This window comes from Callorhinus ursinus, unplaced genomic scaffold (genome assembly GCF_003265705.2).
Source record: "Callorhinus ursinus isolate GAN/ISIS: 27379988/994484 unplaced genomic scaffold, GSC_fseal_2.0 scaffold15, whole genome shotgun sequence".
Lineage (NCBI taxonomy): Eukaryota > Metazoa > Chordata > Mammalia > Carnivora > Otariidae > Callorhinus > Callorhinus ursinus.
Genome location: NW_027397077.1, coordinates 1,641,166 through 1,656,529, shown reverse-complemented (window position 1 = coordinate 1,656,529; position 15,364 = coordinate 1,641,166). Strand labels below are relative to the sequence as shown.

The following is a 15,364-nucleotide window of genomic DNA, read 5'->3' as shown; positions in this document are numbered from 1 at the left end:
CATCCATCCACTCGATCCACTCATCCATCCATCCATCCACTCGATCCTCTCATCCATCCATCCATCCATCCATCCATCCATCCGTCCATCCACTCGATCCACTCATCCATCCATCCACTCCATCCACTCAACCATCTATCCCTCCATCCACACAGCCATCCATCCATGCATAAACATCTATTGAGCACCTATTGTGTGTACTGTTCTAGGCATTGGGGATTCAACAGCAAACAAAAGAGACGGACATCTCTACCCATGGGCAGTTCATAGTTCAATGAGGGAGGTAAATCAGAAATAACTTAAAGAAGTAAGAAATATGGTATGTTGGCTTCTCTGGGCCTCAGGTTTCTCTTCTGTGAAATGGGGACAATGACTCTGCCCACCTCCAGGAGAACCAGCCTCAGGCCCATTTGTTGTTATGATCCAGTTCACACTGATTGCTTGTTATGAATGAACCCAGCCCATTTTGGGGTGGGGGTGAAGGCAGGGGCAGGACATTCAGGCCATCACATAGGTGAAGCTAGAATTCTTACCGTGAAAGGAGGCAACACATGGGTCTTTGAAAACAAATCTATTTTGATCATCTTTGTCTTGAAGTTTTTAGTCTATTATCCTGTCAGTTACTGATATGGTTGAATTTAAGTCTTCCGTCAATGGGCATTTGGATGGTTTCTGGTTTGGGGTGAATATGAACGCTTGCACCTCTTGAATGTAAATATCAGGGTGGAATTGACAAGTTGCCTCCAAGACACTAACAATTTCCCCAGTTGGTCATAATGTGTCCACCTTTTCAATTTTAACCATTTTTTGTGGATCTGGACACCATTACCACTGTATGAATATTCTGTTTAATTTAAGCCACCTCCTGTGTATAAGCATTTGAGTTGTTTTCAGGTTTTTTTTTTTTAAGATTTTATTTATTTCTTTGACAGAGAGAGACACAGCGAGAGAGGGTACACAAGTAGGGGGAGTGGGAGAGGGGGAAGCAGGCTTCCCCACCGAGCAGGGAGCCGGATGCAGGGCTTGATCCCAGGACCCTGGGACCATGACCTGAGCTGAAGGCAGACACTTAACCGACTGAGCCACCTAGGTGCCCCGAGTTGTTTTCAGTTTTTACTCTTCATAAACAATACAATGATGAACATCTTTGAACATCCTCCTTTTTGCACTTTTAACTGACCCCTTAGCAATCACCTTTTTGGTTATTTCTAGTTGTTTTGCTTTTACATAGAAAAGAACACTAGTATAAACTTCTTTGTACATTCATCTTTGTGGACTTAAAAGTTTTTGGTTTTTGTTTTGAGATGTTAGGGTTTTTTGTTTTTGTTTTTGTTTCTCTTTTAACATCTCTTTTCACATTTATCTTGAGGACAGAGCCAGCCCAGGGCAGTGTTGCTGCACGTTGCATGGGATGAAGGGCTGAATGAAGGCTGCTTCCTCTTGCAAGCTGGCCTCTGAGATTGCACCTTCTTCTCCTGCTCCTCCCCCAACTCTATGGCCCTCCAAGGTATGAAGATGTCTGGGAAAGGAATCGGCTGTTTCAGCCAGAGAGGGGGTGGGGTGGGCTTCTGCCCAACAAGCGTGTTATGCTCCAGGTGACATATCAGGGCTGCTTGGCAGTATCCCAATTCCCTCTGAACCAAGGTGCTTCTGGAAACCATAGTCACCCCCTCATTCTTCTACCCATCCATCGGCCAGTGATCTACCCATCCTCTATCAGTCACCCATCATCCATGCCACAGATCCATCTAGCCGTTCATCAGTCTACCTCTTATTCATTGATCTCTTCACCAATTCCTTCAGCTCTCTCCATTCACACACTCCTTTATCTACTCAGATCTCATCCCCCCTCTACTCATCATCTGTCCATCCACCCATTCCTCCCTCCTTTACCCCTCCCTCCTATTCATCCATCCACTCATTCATTCATTTACCCACTCATCCATCCATCCGTCCATCCACTCATGTATCCATTTCCTTATTTATTGATCTGTTCATCAATTCATTCATCAACTTCATTTACCTACTTATTCTTCCACACAACCCGTTATCCATCTTTCCAACCCATCCACCATTCATTTATCCAGATTTAACCATTCAGTATCTAGTCATTCATCCATCTATCTACCCAACTTCCAATCCACTCAGCCACTCATTTATGAAGCTGACCACCCACCGAACAGCCCGGAACCAGGCCCTAGGACTGAGACGGGGACACAGAAATGACTCAGAGCTGGTTCCTGCCCTCTAGGAATTCACAGTAAATAGAGAGAGGCAAATAATAACAACACACATACACACACATACACACATACACACACACACAGAGACAAATAGGAAATTTCCAAAACAGTGTGGTCAGTGCAATTCACAGTGTGCTCCAGATATAAAGGAAATTCAAAAAGCAAGAAGGCGGTTGGCACTCAGCTGAGAATGTGCACTATCGCCAGTGTTGAAGTGACCACAGGATCATGAGGGAGACACAGGTACCAAAGACCACCTGGGCAGGTGGCTGGGAGAGAGAGGGCCTGCAAAGGATAGGAGGAAGATCGCACGGTGTCAGGAACGAGAAGCTGTAGGTCCTGGAGGGCTCGCTCCGGCCAGGAGACCTCTTGTCTGTATGATCCCACTCTGTCCACCTCCCTGTCACCCTCCACAGGCAGAGCTGACCCGCCCAGGAACCAAGACAATGCAGGAAGCAACACTTTACAGTTGTCACCCAATGGGCAGAGCCTCTACCAGCCCCAGTCTGTCTCCAATCTCCAAGACAAAGCAGGGACACTGAGTCCACAGCCTCAGCACAAGCCCCTGGCGTCCAGGGAGAGCCTTCTTCAACAGCATGACAAGGACAAGATGGTGCCTCGTCACATCCCACACCTGCGGGCTGTGGTTGAGAGCCAGGCCTTCAAGAACATCCTGGTGGATGAGATGGACATCATGCTCTCCTGTGCAGCCACCCTCATCCAAGCCAACTGGAGGGGCTACCAGCTCCGGCAAAAGCTGATCTCCCAGATGATGGCAGCAAAGGCCATCCAGGAGGCCTGGCGACGCTTCAACACCAGGCGTCTCCTCCGGTCTGGCAAGTTGGTGGGAAAAAAAGTGAGCACGGAGGAGGGCGACATCCCTTACCACACCCCCCAGCAGGTGCGTTTCCAGCATCCAGGAGAGGGCAAGCCCCCTGCAGCCCCGCCTGTCATGGTGAGCAAAGAGACCCAATTCCCTTCCTCTGACACCCTGGCCGCCTGCACCCACCAGCTGGCCCTCCTGCAGGCCCAGCGTGCTCCACCTTGCACCACTGGGGACCCTGGCATCAACTTCCTGCCACACCAGACCGTTGCCGTGAGACTTCCATGTCCGGTGAGTCTAGATGCAAAGTGCCACCCGTGCCTGGGGACGAGAACTGTCAGAAATGCCTGCCTTGTCCACGTCGAAGGGGACATGGTGAAGACCAAGCAAGTAGCTACCAGAGCCAGCAAGGCAGGAGCCCCAGGGCCGCTCCCGTGTGGAAGGTGTGCCCAGGCAGTTCACAGATCACTCAAGACCCAAGCCCAGACCCACGTGGAAACAGAGGTCCTCAAAGCCCCACTCCAGACAGGCCCAGCATTTGTGATAAACAAGACCCCACCCCAGATGTATCCAGTGACCGCAATGACCAAGACCCCACCCCAGCCATGCCTTGTGCCCACAGTAACAATAGCCAAGACCCCACCCCAGGTATACCCAGCAGCCCGGATGACCAAGACCCCAACCCAGATGTACCCAGCGGCTGCCATAACCAAGACCCCACCCCAGACGTACCCTGCAGTTGCGATGACCAAGACTCCACTCCAGTCATGCCTGGCAGCCATGATGAACAAGACCCCACCCCAGCCATGCCCAGCGCCCATGGTAACAATAACCAAGGCCCCGCCCCAGACGTACCAGGTAGCCCCAATGGCCAGGAGCCCACCCCAGACATGCCCAGTGGCTGCAATGACCAAGACTTCACCCCAGACATCCCAGCCAGCCACTGTGACCAAGAACCCACTTCAGTCATGCCTGGAGGCCCTGGTGAATAAGACCCAACCGCAGCCATGCCCAGCAGCCCCGATATCCAAGACCCCAACCCAGATGCGCCCAACAGCCTCAATGACCGACACTTCTCCCCAGACGCGACCGGCAGCCATGATGGCCAAGATCTCACCGCAGATATGCCTTTTGGCCTCGATGATTAAGCCCCCAACCCAGACACGGCCTGTGGCCACAATGACCAAGTCTCCACCCGAAATGTGCCCAGTGCCCACCATGACCAAGACTCCAACCCAGATGCGCCCGGCAGCCCCGATGACCAAGACCCCGCCGCAGAAGTGTCCGGTAGCTGGCATGGCCAAAACTCCATCTCAGATGCTCCCCGGGGCCTCAGTGACCAAGACCCCTCCCCAGACGCGTCTGGCAGCCATGGTCACCAAAACCCCAGCCCAATTTCGCTCAATGGCCGCCATTCTCAGGACCCTATGCCTGCCACCTTCAGCAGGTGGAAATCTGAAGTCTTCACCTCCAGTAGCTGTGGCAGCTGGAATTCCCAACGCCTCATCCCACACGTGTCTGAATGGACCGAAGGCCAAGGCTGTGGTGAACACAAAGCAGACAGCAGGGATGGTCAGGGTCTCTTCTCACTCATACTTGGCTGAGGGAAAGGTCAAATACTTTAACTCACCACATCTGGGAGCTGGGGCCCCCAAGGCTCCAGCCAAGCCTCCTTTGGAAGCTGAAAAAATGAAGGTCTTCGCCCAGAAGCAGGTGAAAACGGAAACGGTGTCTAGTACCGGTGTGGCCATTGGAATGCCCGGGGCTTCACCCTGGGGGAAAATGGCTGAGGACAGGAACAAGTCCTCATTACAGACACACCTGAGGGCAGATGTGAAGGTTCAGTCCCAGGCGTATGTGCCTGTAGAAACAGCCATGGTCCTGCCCCAGGCCCAGCTGGCCACATGTCCGGCCAAGGCCCTGCCCCAGACACATCTGGATACATGTCTGGCCAAGGCCCTGCCCCAAGAACGGCTGGCCACCTGTTCGACCACAGCCTCGTCCCAGGGACAGCTGCTTGCCGAAGTGACTGCGGTTCTGCCCCAGGCCCATCTGGGCACATGTCTGTCTAAGACCGTGCCCCAGGCACATCCACACGCCAAGCTGACCACAACTCAGGCTCAGACCCATCTGGGCACGTGTCTGTCCAAGGCCCTGTCCCAGGCACATCCACCTGCCAAGCTGACCAAGGCCCCGTCCTTCGCACATCTGGGCACATGTCTGACCAAGGCACAGTCCCAAGCACATCTGGCCACAGGAGTGATAAAGGTCCAGTCTCAAGCACATCTGCCCACCGGGCTGACCAAGGTGCAGTCCCAGGCCCAGCTGGTCACAGAAACTGCCAGGTGCCTCTACACGGCCCACCAAGCTGCTGAGCTCAGCGGCAAGACCCAGTCGCAGCCACTCCTGGCCGGGTTCAAGGCCTCCACCCAGCCCTGCCAGCACGTTGGTGCCCTTGGCACTCTGCCCCGAGCCAAGCCAGAGGACAGACTGACTCAGATCCAGCCCCACAGTTATGTGCAGGGTAAAGCCACCCAGGGCCCACGCCAGGGGGCCTCTGAGACCCAGAGCATGCTGGTGCCTCTGCTGGCATCTGCTGGACACCCCACATGTAACATTGAATCCTGGGGTGACAGTGGGGCTACCCGGGCCCAGTCACCAATGCCCAGCCCAGCCACACCCTGCCCAGAAGAGCTGACTGCCTCCCAGCTCGCCTCCCTGTGCACTGAGCTGGCTGCCGAGATGGGTTCCCAGGAGGACCTCCGTGCCCTACTGGCAAAAGCCCTCTCCCAGGGCCAAGTGAAGGCAGCCCTGAACCAGGCCCTGTCCAAGAAACTCCTGGGCTCCACGATGGCCAAGGCCCTGCCCCAGGGCATGCTGGGCGCAGCGCTGATGAAAGTGCTATCCTGGGGCGAGCTGGGCCTTGCGCTGTCCCACACCCTGTCCCCCAGCGAGCTGCGGGCAGAACTCACCAAGGCCAAGCAGGGGAAACTGGTGGACGTGCTCAGCAAGGCCCTGACAGAGGAGGAGTGGGCCGCTCTGAGCCAGGCCCTGTGTCAGGGGGAGCTGGGCGCTGTCCTGAGCCAGTCTTTTTCTCAGGCGGCCCTGAGGACTGGTGTTGTCCTCCCTAAGGCCACCTCGAAAACAGCAGGAAACAGGATGACTGTGTTCCCAGCCCCGGTGGAGGTGGACCACAGGGGGAGCCCATCGACCGCATGGGGGCCTGTCCTAGGCCCCGTGAGACCACAGCCCAGCAAGGTCAGGTTTCCCCAGGACGGGGCCTGGGAGGGCTTCTCCACAGGCTGGCCTGCTGGGTTCTTGGAAGAGATGGGGGATGGGGCCATGCTCGGGGGGTCACCTTGCTCGCCGGTGGTCTCTATGGGTGTCTCCCTGGCTAGTAGAGTGGTCACTGCCATTCATCGTTATCCCCTAGTCGCTGCCCTGGACCCCAGTCTATCATGGGAGATGGAGTCCAGCAGGGGCTCCTCCTCAGACCTGTATCTGAGCCCTGAGGTCAGTGAGGAAAACGTGTGCCTGCCCCCAGAGGCGAGTGAATTGACATCAGATCTCAACCCCGTGGAGAGTGACACGGACCCCAGTTTGCCCAAGCCACCCCACTTGCAGCTGCCCCCCAGCCTGTGGCAGCCGCTCATTGCCAATGGTGTGGGCCCAAGCACCAGCCAGCAATCGGTGGTGGCTGGTGGCAGAGCCCCGAGCTCCCATAAGCCACATGCGGTCAGCAGGGTGGCCCCACATCTGTGGGCGTCGTCAGGGGAGGGCCGGGTGGCCTCGGGTATGCTTCCCCGCACTTCGGGTGGTGGGAGGGCTGTGCATTCCCACCAGTGTGCTGCTGCCTATGGGGGATCTGTTTGTTGCTGTCAGCCCTCCGGGGTCAACAAAGTGTCCTCCAGCATGTACCGACCCTCAACCACCAAAGTTCCACGACAGCCACCCATGGTCCGTGAGGAGACCATGCAGAAAGCTCAGTCCCCAAATCACAAACGGGCCTCCATGAACACTAGGGAGAGGATCAATAAGGCGACCCCGGGTCCCCTGAGGGCTGCCACTGTGAGCAAAATGTCCCTAACCCAACCCCAGACCTCCAAGGCTGGTGACATAACCCTAGGTCTTTTGCCTAGCTCCATGGCTCCTGGTCCTCACTGGGCACTCAAGACTCAGGCAGATCCCAGTGTGTTCCCAGCCTCCCCAGGCAGGAGGTTTGCACACACCCTTTCCCATACAGCCGTCCCCAGGCAGGAGAGGAATCGAACCCAGGGCACCATTTCCAGTGCAGGCTGCCCACCGGAGCAAGTGACTGGTCATATACGCAATGAACTGGCGGTCAGTTTGCCCCAGGGTCCAAACAATGACATTGCTGGAAGCCTCTCCCAAGGCTCCACAGACTATGGTCCAAATGTGAGTAACTCCCAGAGCTCACTGCCTAGTTGCAGCTCACTCAACCTCTCCACCATGTCTGTGGCCGGTCTGAGAGATGTCGAACTGGTGGAGCAGGGGTCCTGGGAGGCCCGCTTGGATGGGGATATCCATCTAGATACCCTCCTCTCTGGAGAGGCTGTGGGGAGGCCCCAGAAGCCTAGAGACAGGGAGGAATTCAAGAAAGCGGGCCGGGGACATACGACTCCAAACCTCTACGAACAGCCCTCTGCAGGCTCAGAGCTGATCCCCATTCTGCACCACAGCTCAGTGTCTGGCCGCGTGACGTTGAGTGTCCACTGGAGCTCAGATGATCAGGATGAGAGGGATATGACCTCGGGCCAAAGCTCCATGGACCTGAAGGAAAGGTTGTCCCAGAAATCCTACAGGACAGGACTGACCAGAAGTCTGTCTTTGGATAACGTGATCCCTACCACATATCAGCAGCCATCCGCAGCCACTAGGCTGACCTCAAGCCTATCTCAGCCATCGGTAGTCAGTAAGGTGGCCCCAAACCCAGGCCAGCCATTTATGGTCAGTAAGGTCACCCGCAGCACATCTGAATTATCGATGGCTACTAAGGTTATCCCCAGCCTAACTGAGCCATCTATGCCTAGTAAGGTGAACCTCAGCCTAGACCAGAAATCTTGGGCTAGTGGGATGACCCCCAGCCTAGCCCAGCCATCGACGACTGGTGGGGGAGCCACAAACCTAGTCCAGCCATTTGTGACTGGAGAGGTGGCCTCCAGCCTAGCTCTGCCATCTGTGACCAGTGCATTAGCCCCCAACCTAGCCCAGCCATCTGTGACCAGTAGGGTGGCCCCCAGCCTAGCCCAGCCATCTGTGACCAGTGGGTTAGCCCCCAACCTAGCCCAGCCATCTATGACCAGTGGGGTGGCCTCCAGCGTAGCTCTGCCATCTATGACTAGTGGGGTGGCCCCCAACCTAGCCCAGGCAACTATGACCGGTGGGGTGGTCCCCAGCCTAGCACAGGCATCTGTGACCACTGGGGTGGCTCACAGCCTAGCCCAGCCATCTGTGACCAGTGGGGTGGCCCCCAGCCTAGCCCAGCCATCTGTGACCGGTGGAGTGGCCCCCAGCCTAGCACAGGCATCTATGACCAGTGGGGTGGCTTGCAGCCTAGCCCAGCCATCTGTGACCGGTGGGGTGGCCCCCAGCCTAGCCTGGCCTTCTGTGACCAGTGGGGTGGCCCCTAGCCTAGCCCAGCCATCTATGACCAGTGGGGTGGCACCCGGCCTAGCCCAGCCATCTATGACCAATGGGGTGGCCCCGAGCCTAGCCCAGCCATCTATGACCAGTGGGGTAGCCTCCAGCCTAGCTCAGGCATCTGTGACCAGTGGGGTGGCTCCCAGCCTAGCCTGGCCGTCTGTAACCGGTGGGATGGCCCCCAGCCTATCCCAGGCATCTATGACCAATGGGGTGGCCCTGAGTCTAGCCCAGCCAGCTGTGACCGGTGGGGTGGGCCCCAGCATAGCTCAGGCATCTATGACCAGTGGGGTGGCCCCGAGTCTAGCCCGGCCATCTTTGACCAGTGGGGTGGCCCCCAGCCTAGCCCAGGCATCTATGACCAGTGGGGTGGCTCCCAGCCTAGCCTGGCCATCTGTGACCAGTGGGGTGGCCCGCCGCCTAGCCCGGCCATCTGTGACTGGTGGGGTGGCCCCCAGCCTAGCCCAGCCATCTGTGACCAGTGGGGTGGCCCCCAGCCTATCTCAGGCATCTGTGACCAGTGGGGTGGCCCCCAGCCTAGCCCAGCCATCTGTGATCGGTGGGGTGACCCCCAGCCTATCTCAGGCATCTGCGACTGGTCATGTGGCCCCCGGCCTAGCCCAGCCATCTGTGACCGGTGGGGTGGCCCCCAGCCTAGCTCAGGCATCTATGACCAGTGGGGTGGCCCCCAGCCTAGCCCAGCCATCTATGACCGGTGGGGTAGCCCGCAGCCTAGCTCAGGCATCTATGACCAGTGGGGTGGTTCCCAGCCTAGCCCGGCCTTCTGTGACTGGTGGGGTGGCCCCCAGCCTAGCTCAGGCATCTGTGACCAGTGGGGTGGCTCCCAGCCTAGCCCGGCCGTCTGTGACCGGTGGGGTGGCCCCCAGCGTAGCTCAGGCATCTGTGACCAGTGGGGTGGCTTCCAGCCTAGCCCGGCCCTCTGTGACCGGTGGGGTGGCCCCCAGCCTAGCCCGGCCTTCTGTGACTGGTGGGGTGGCCCCCAGCCTAGCTCAGGCATCTATGACCAGTGGGGTGGCTCCCAGCCTAGCCCGGCCGTCTGTGACCGGTGGAGTGGCCCCCAGCCTAACTCAACCATCTGTAACCTGTTGGATGGCCCCCAGGCTATCCCAGGCATCTATGACCAATGGGGTAGCCCCGAGTCTAGCCCAGCCAGCTGTGACCAGTGGGGTGGGCCCCAGCCTAGCCCAGCCATCTGTGACCAGTGGGGTGGCCCCCAGCCTAGCCCGGCCTTCTGTGACTGGTGGGGTGGCCCCCAGCCTAGCTCAGGCATCTGTGACCAGTGGGGTGGCTCCCAGCCTAGCCCGGCCGTCTGTGACCAGTGGGGTGGCCCCCAGCCTAGCTCAGGCATCTGTGACTGGTGGGGTGGCCCCCAGCCTAACTCAGCCATCTGTAACCTGTTGGATGGCCCCCAGGCTATCCCAGGCATCTATGACCAATGGGGTAGCCCCGAGTCTAGCCCAGCCAGCTGTGACCAGTGGGGTGGGCCCCAGCCTAGCCCAGGCATCTATGACCAGTGGGGTGGCTCCCAGCCTAGCGCGGCCATCTGTGACCAGTGGGGTGGCCCCCAGCCTATCTCAGGCATCTGTGACTAGTGGGGTGGCCCCCAGCCTAGCCCAGCCATCTGTGATCGGTGGGGTGACCCCCAGCCTATCTGAGGCATCTGTAACTGGTGACGTGGCCCCCAGCCTAGCCCGGCCATCTGTGACTGGTGGCATGGCCCCCAGCTTCACACAGCCATCTGTGACTGGTGGGGTGCCCCCCAGCCTAGCTCAGGCTTCTATGACCAGTGGGGTGGCCCCCAGCCTAGCCTGGCCATCTGTGACCATTGGGATGGACCCCAGCCTAGCTAAGGCATCTATAACTAAGCTGTCTAGGAGGAGTGGGGTAACCCCCAGCCTAGCTAAACCATCTATAGCTAAGCCGTCTATGACCAGTGGGGTAACCCCCAGCTTAGCTAAGCCATCTGTGACCAGTGCGATAGCTCCCAGCTTAGGTAAGCCATGTATGACTGATGGTGCGGCTCCCACCATAGCCCAGCCATCAGTGACTGGTGGGGTGGCCCCCAGCCTAGCCCAAGCACCAGTGGCCTGTGTGGTGGCTCCCAGCCTAGTCCAGCCATCAGTGGCCTGTGTGGTGGTCTCTAACCTAGCCCAGCCACCTATGACCAGTGGGATGGACCCCAGCCTAGCCCAGCCATTTGTGGCCAACAGGGAGCCCCTCAGCCTCTTCCAGCCATCTGTAATTGGTGGTGCCAGTTGCGTAGCTGGCCAGTCAGGCTGGGCCCCTAAAGTGGGTTCAAATCTACCACCAAGAGTGAATGCCATGGCCCCTAGTCTGCGTCACCCATCATTTGTGACTGAAGTCCCCTTGAGCACATCATACTCCTCTGCCATTAGCAGACCGGGCCAAGATCTGAGCCAGTCATCTGTGGCTGCTAGGATGGCCCCCTGTCAAGATCCTGTAATGGTTGGTGGGGTGGCCTCAAACGCCCAGGCCCCTGAGTTCAGCGAGGTGTCCCTGGCGTTTCATCAGCTGCTCGGTGTCGGTGGGGGACACACAAGCGTCACTGAACTTTCTGCGGTCACTCTCTCAGCCCCGAATCTCTACCAGGCCTCTGGTGCTAGTGGAGAGGACTCTTGTCTAGACCAGGGAACGAGTATATGTCCTGGGGCTCTGTTCCAGGGCACTATGGCTGTTGGTATGTTCCCACATATGTCTCGGGGGACCCTGGCTGCTGGTATGTTCCTTGGTATGTCTCCAGGGCCTGTATCTCCGGGTATGACAGGGAGTGTGTGCCAGAGAAGTGTGACAACTGGTATGGGCCCAAACCAGTTTCAGATGGCCAGTGGCGTGACTCCCATTGCATCCCCGGCCCCTGTGGCAGGTGCCCCTTTGATTCACAAGCAAGCCTCAGAGGGCCCTGGTTTCTCTCGGGCTTCAGTGCCCAAAAGACTGGGTATGAGTCCATTCAAGTTTTCTCAGGCCAATGCAGGTGCCAACATGCCTCAGGTCAATGTTGATCTCCCAATATCTTTGAACCACCAGCATCCTTCAGTGTCCACAATCATGGCACCCGGTTATGAACAAGGAAATGCTTTCAGCCAGGAGCCCGTGATGGACACAGCTAGTGGCCTGGTGCCAGGTTCTGTAGCCACTAGGATGACCACAGCCATGGCCCCAGGTACCGTGGCCAGTGGTGCGGCCCCCAGCCTTCCCCCAGGGTCTGTGATCAAGGGCGTGGGGCAGAGCCTGCCTCCAGGGTCCGTGATCAGTGCTGTGCCTCCCCACCTTCTGCCCGGTTACGTGGTTGGTTGTGTGGCTCAAACCCTTCCTGAAGGGTCTGTGATCTATAGTATCAGCCATAGCCTTCCCCCAGGATCCTTGATCAGCGGCATGGGCCAGGGTCTTCCTCCAGATCCTGTGGCCAGTGCTGTGGCCCAGAACTTTCCTCCAGGTTCTGTGGCTAGTGGGGTACCCCCCAGTCTAATGGCGACATCTGGGGCTGGTGGGAAGAGACAAAGCTTCATAAGACCCTCAGTGAGTTTCACTGCCCCAAGCCTGATCCCAGGTTCAGTGTCAAGTGGGATGGGCCCAGGTGTGTCTCCTGGGTCTGTGGCCTCTAGTGTGGTTCCAGCCATAGATGCTGGGGGACTGAATCAGGACCTGATTCTAGGGTCCACGGATAATGCAGCTGGCCTGCCATCCACAGTGGGGAATGTGGCCCAGAGCCTCCCCCAGGGGTCCATGCTGATCGGGATCACTCCCCGTCCTTACCATGGAGCCCTGGCTAGGGAAGGGTCTACAGCCCCCTTCCAGGTCTCCCATGCCACTGGCCTGGCTCAACTGCATCCCCAGGCCTTGGAATCTAGTGGCACGACCAGGAGAGTACACCAAGTGCCCACAGTCCTACAAAGAGCCTCCCAGTTGAGCCATGCTCTTGAGATGATGCCATTTGAGGCCACAGATGACCAGGCCATGATGAAACCAGAGGACCCGAACAAGGCTGTGTCCCAGGTGTCCATATCCAGTGCAGAGTCCATGGTCCTTGACGCAACCCCGTGGATGTCCCATAATCCCCTGTCAACTGACCACAGCCACGAATTCCTTCCCAGTGGTCAAAGGCCGTTGTTGGAGATGGTTCCTAGCCAGACCAAGTCTCTGGCCAGTGGCATGACTCCTGTCCCGCCCCAGTCCCTGAATTTTGCCAAGCACTCCATGGCTGGTGGCACCACCCCAACTCTGCAGCAGAGGTCAGCAACCAGTTGGGAGGCCCCCAGCTCCCACTTTGTGACTGCTAGCAGGGTTCCCAGTGTGCACATGGAGTCTGTCAAGGTTATTGGGGCCCCCTTGGCTCGACAGGCATCAGTGGCTCACGTGGTGCCCCAGAGCCCCTCAGTGACTCACATGGTGCCCCAGGACCATGTCCACAAGATGGGGGCTTCTCCCATGGTCTCAGGGTCACCGAAGCTGGTCCATAGCAGTACTATGGCATCCAGTGTGTACCCAGGGTCTATAGCTGGGATGGGGACCCCAAGCACTTCCCAGAGGTCAGGGACCACCTACAAGGCCTCACATGTACTGTATCCGCCCATGGCTGGTGGGATAGCATCTGGTGGGTTCCAGGTAGAAGCGGTCCCCAGGGCACACAAGAAGCCAGCGTCTGGGGACCTGACTCAGAGAAGCCACAAATTTCTTGGCTCTAAAAAATCCTACAGGTTCATGCATGGTTGTCTTGTCTCAGACATGCTAGACAGTAATGTAGCCAGGGTTGTGCCCTTGCATGAAGTGCAGGAGCACGCCTCCAGGTCCTCACAGGAGAGTCCCGAACACTCCAAGAGCGCACCACCAGCCATGATACCCATCATCCGTACCACTGAGGTGGCACACGACACGACCGTCCCTAAGCTGCCCCTGGAATTTCGGAGGGTGTCTCTGGGCTATGAGTCTTCACCTGATGGTTCCCAGAGGCCCCTTTTTACCCCGGAGTCAATGCAGGGGTTCCGGGATTTCCATAGCGCCGTGGCTCCTGCAGGTAGTCATAGTGCGTCCCTGACTCCCACTGTACTCCAGGGCCCTGTGGACGCTGGCATAGCTGGTGGCCAAGCATGGAACTCGGCCGTCCCCAGTGTAGCTGTCGGGCCCATGACCAGCGCCGCGGCCCCCGGTGGCCCCTGGGATCTGGCCAGGGCTTCTGTGCCCAGGGACACTGCGGGTAGAGAGGCAGCAGAGGATCCCAGACCGTCGGGGGAGCTGGTGACGTCGATGCAGGCTGTGGAGAAGATAATCATCCATGCCGTGGTCACCATCCAGGCATGTGCCCGCGGCTACCTGGTGCGCCGAACCATCAAGGTGTGGCACCGGTGGGCCATCATCATCCAGGCTGTCTGGCGTGGCTACCGTGTGCGGCGGGACTTGGCCCGGCTCTCTCAAGCTGCCACCACCATCCAGGCCATGTGGCGAGGCTTCTGCACCCGCCAGAACCAAACGCAGGCAGCATTGCTCCCAGGCGTGTGGACCAAGACGGACAGCAGGACCAAGTCCATGTCGGACCACCGCTGCTTCCAGTCCTGCCAGCCGCATGTCTGCCCCCTCTGCCAGTCCCTGAGCCCCAGGCTGGGGAGCCCGCCCAGCGTGGTGATGCTCATGGGGTCCAGCCCCCGCACGTGCCACATGTGTGGCCACACCCTGCCCACTCGGGTGGTGCACGGCATGGGCCGGGGCTCCAGAGTCCAGGCTGGCATGCCGTGGGCCTGTGGCACCCCGATAGCCTCCTGGAGCCCCCGGCAGTCCCGTTGCCAGCATAAGGCAGCCATGGCCATCCAGTCGGCCTGGAGGGGCTTCACAGTGCGCCGCCAGCTGAGGCAACGGCAGGTGGCTGCCAGGATGCTCCATGCCACCCGGCGCGGCCACCACACCCGGGCCTCCCTCACTACGGATGAGCTCTTGGGACCGGCAGCATGGGACAACTCGCGGCACATGCAGTGGCCAGGCGTCTAGGACGTCGGCTGACTGGTGGGCAGGGGCGGGCATCAGGGGAGGGGCAGTGTGGTTCTCTGGGTCTAACGAATAAAGCCCTCCACGGCCTGAGTCTTGGTTCACCTGTGCTCATGGGGGTGTCTTGGGCCTGGTTCGGGGAGTGGGGGGAAATTGGGAGGATCTGGAACATCCTGGATGGGAGCCTCCAACGATGCACTTGGTACATGGGGTCTGTGGCTGGGATGGGGACCCTAAGCCTTTTCCGGAGGTCGGGGCGAACCGACCGTGGGGTCCCACCTCTGTTGCTGTATCTATCCACGGCTAATGGAGTGGGGTCCAGTCAGTTCCAGATGGAAGCTGTCCCCAGCACATTCCAGAAGCCAGCGTCTGGGGATCTGGCCTAAAATGGCCACCATGAGTTCTTTGGCCCTAGAAAATCCTACAGGTGCATGCATGGGTGCCTCGTTCAGGACATGCTAGGGGGTTCACTTCCTGATTTGGGAAGTGTATCCTGCCTTTCTCCTCTCACCCCTGGTCTAGGTGAGAGCGAGCCAGACACAGATATGCCCAGCCTGTACGGGCAGGAGCAGGGCAGAGAGGGAGGGGGCCACCTCCGAGGGGGTAGCCTGGGCAGCGGAGG

The 15,364-nt window shown here is 58.4% G+C and overlaps 1 protein-coding gene across 1 annotated transcript in view; it reads left to right on the top strand.

Annotated features, from left to right (window-relative positions):
- The window catches only part of IQCN (IQ motif containing N), a 15,499-nt gene extending 664 nt beyond the window's left edge, over nt 1-14,835 (top strand). Inside the window, exons 2-4 of the mRNA XM_025885312.2 lie at nt 1,375-1,507; nt 2,660-6,324; nt 13,819-14,835. Coding sequence (XP_025741097.2) covers nt 1,495-1,507; nt 2,660-6,324; nt 13,819-14,745 — 4,605 coding nt within the window. The 5' untranslated portion in view covers nt 1,375-1,494 and the 3' untranslated portion in view covers nt 14,746-14,835. The remainder of the gene's footprint in view (nt 1-1,374; nt 1,508-2,659; nt 6,325-13,818) is intronic.
- The last annotated feature ends 529 nt before the right edge of the window (nt 14,836-15,364 follow it).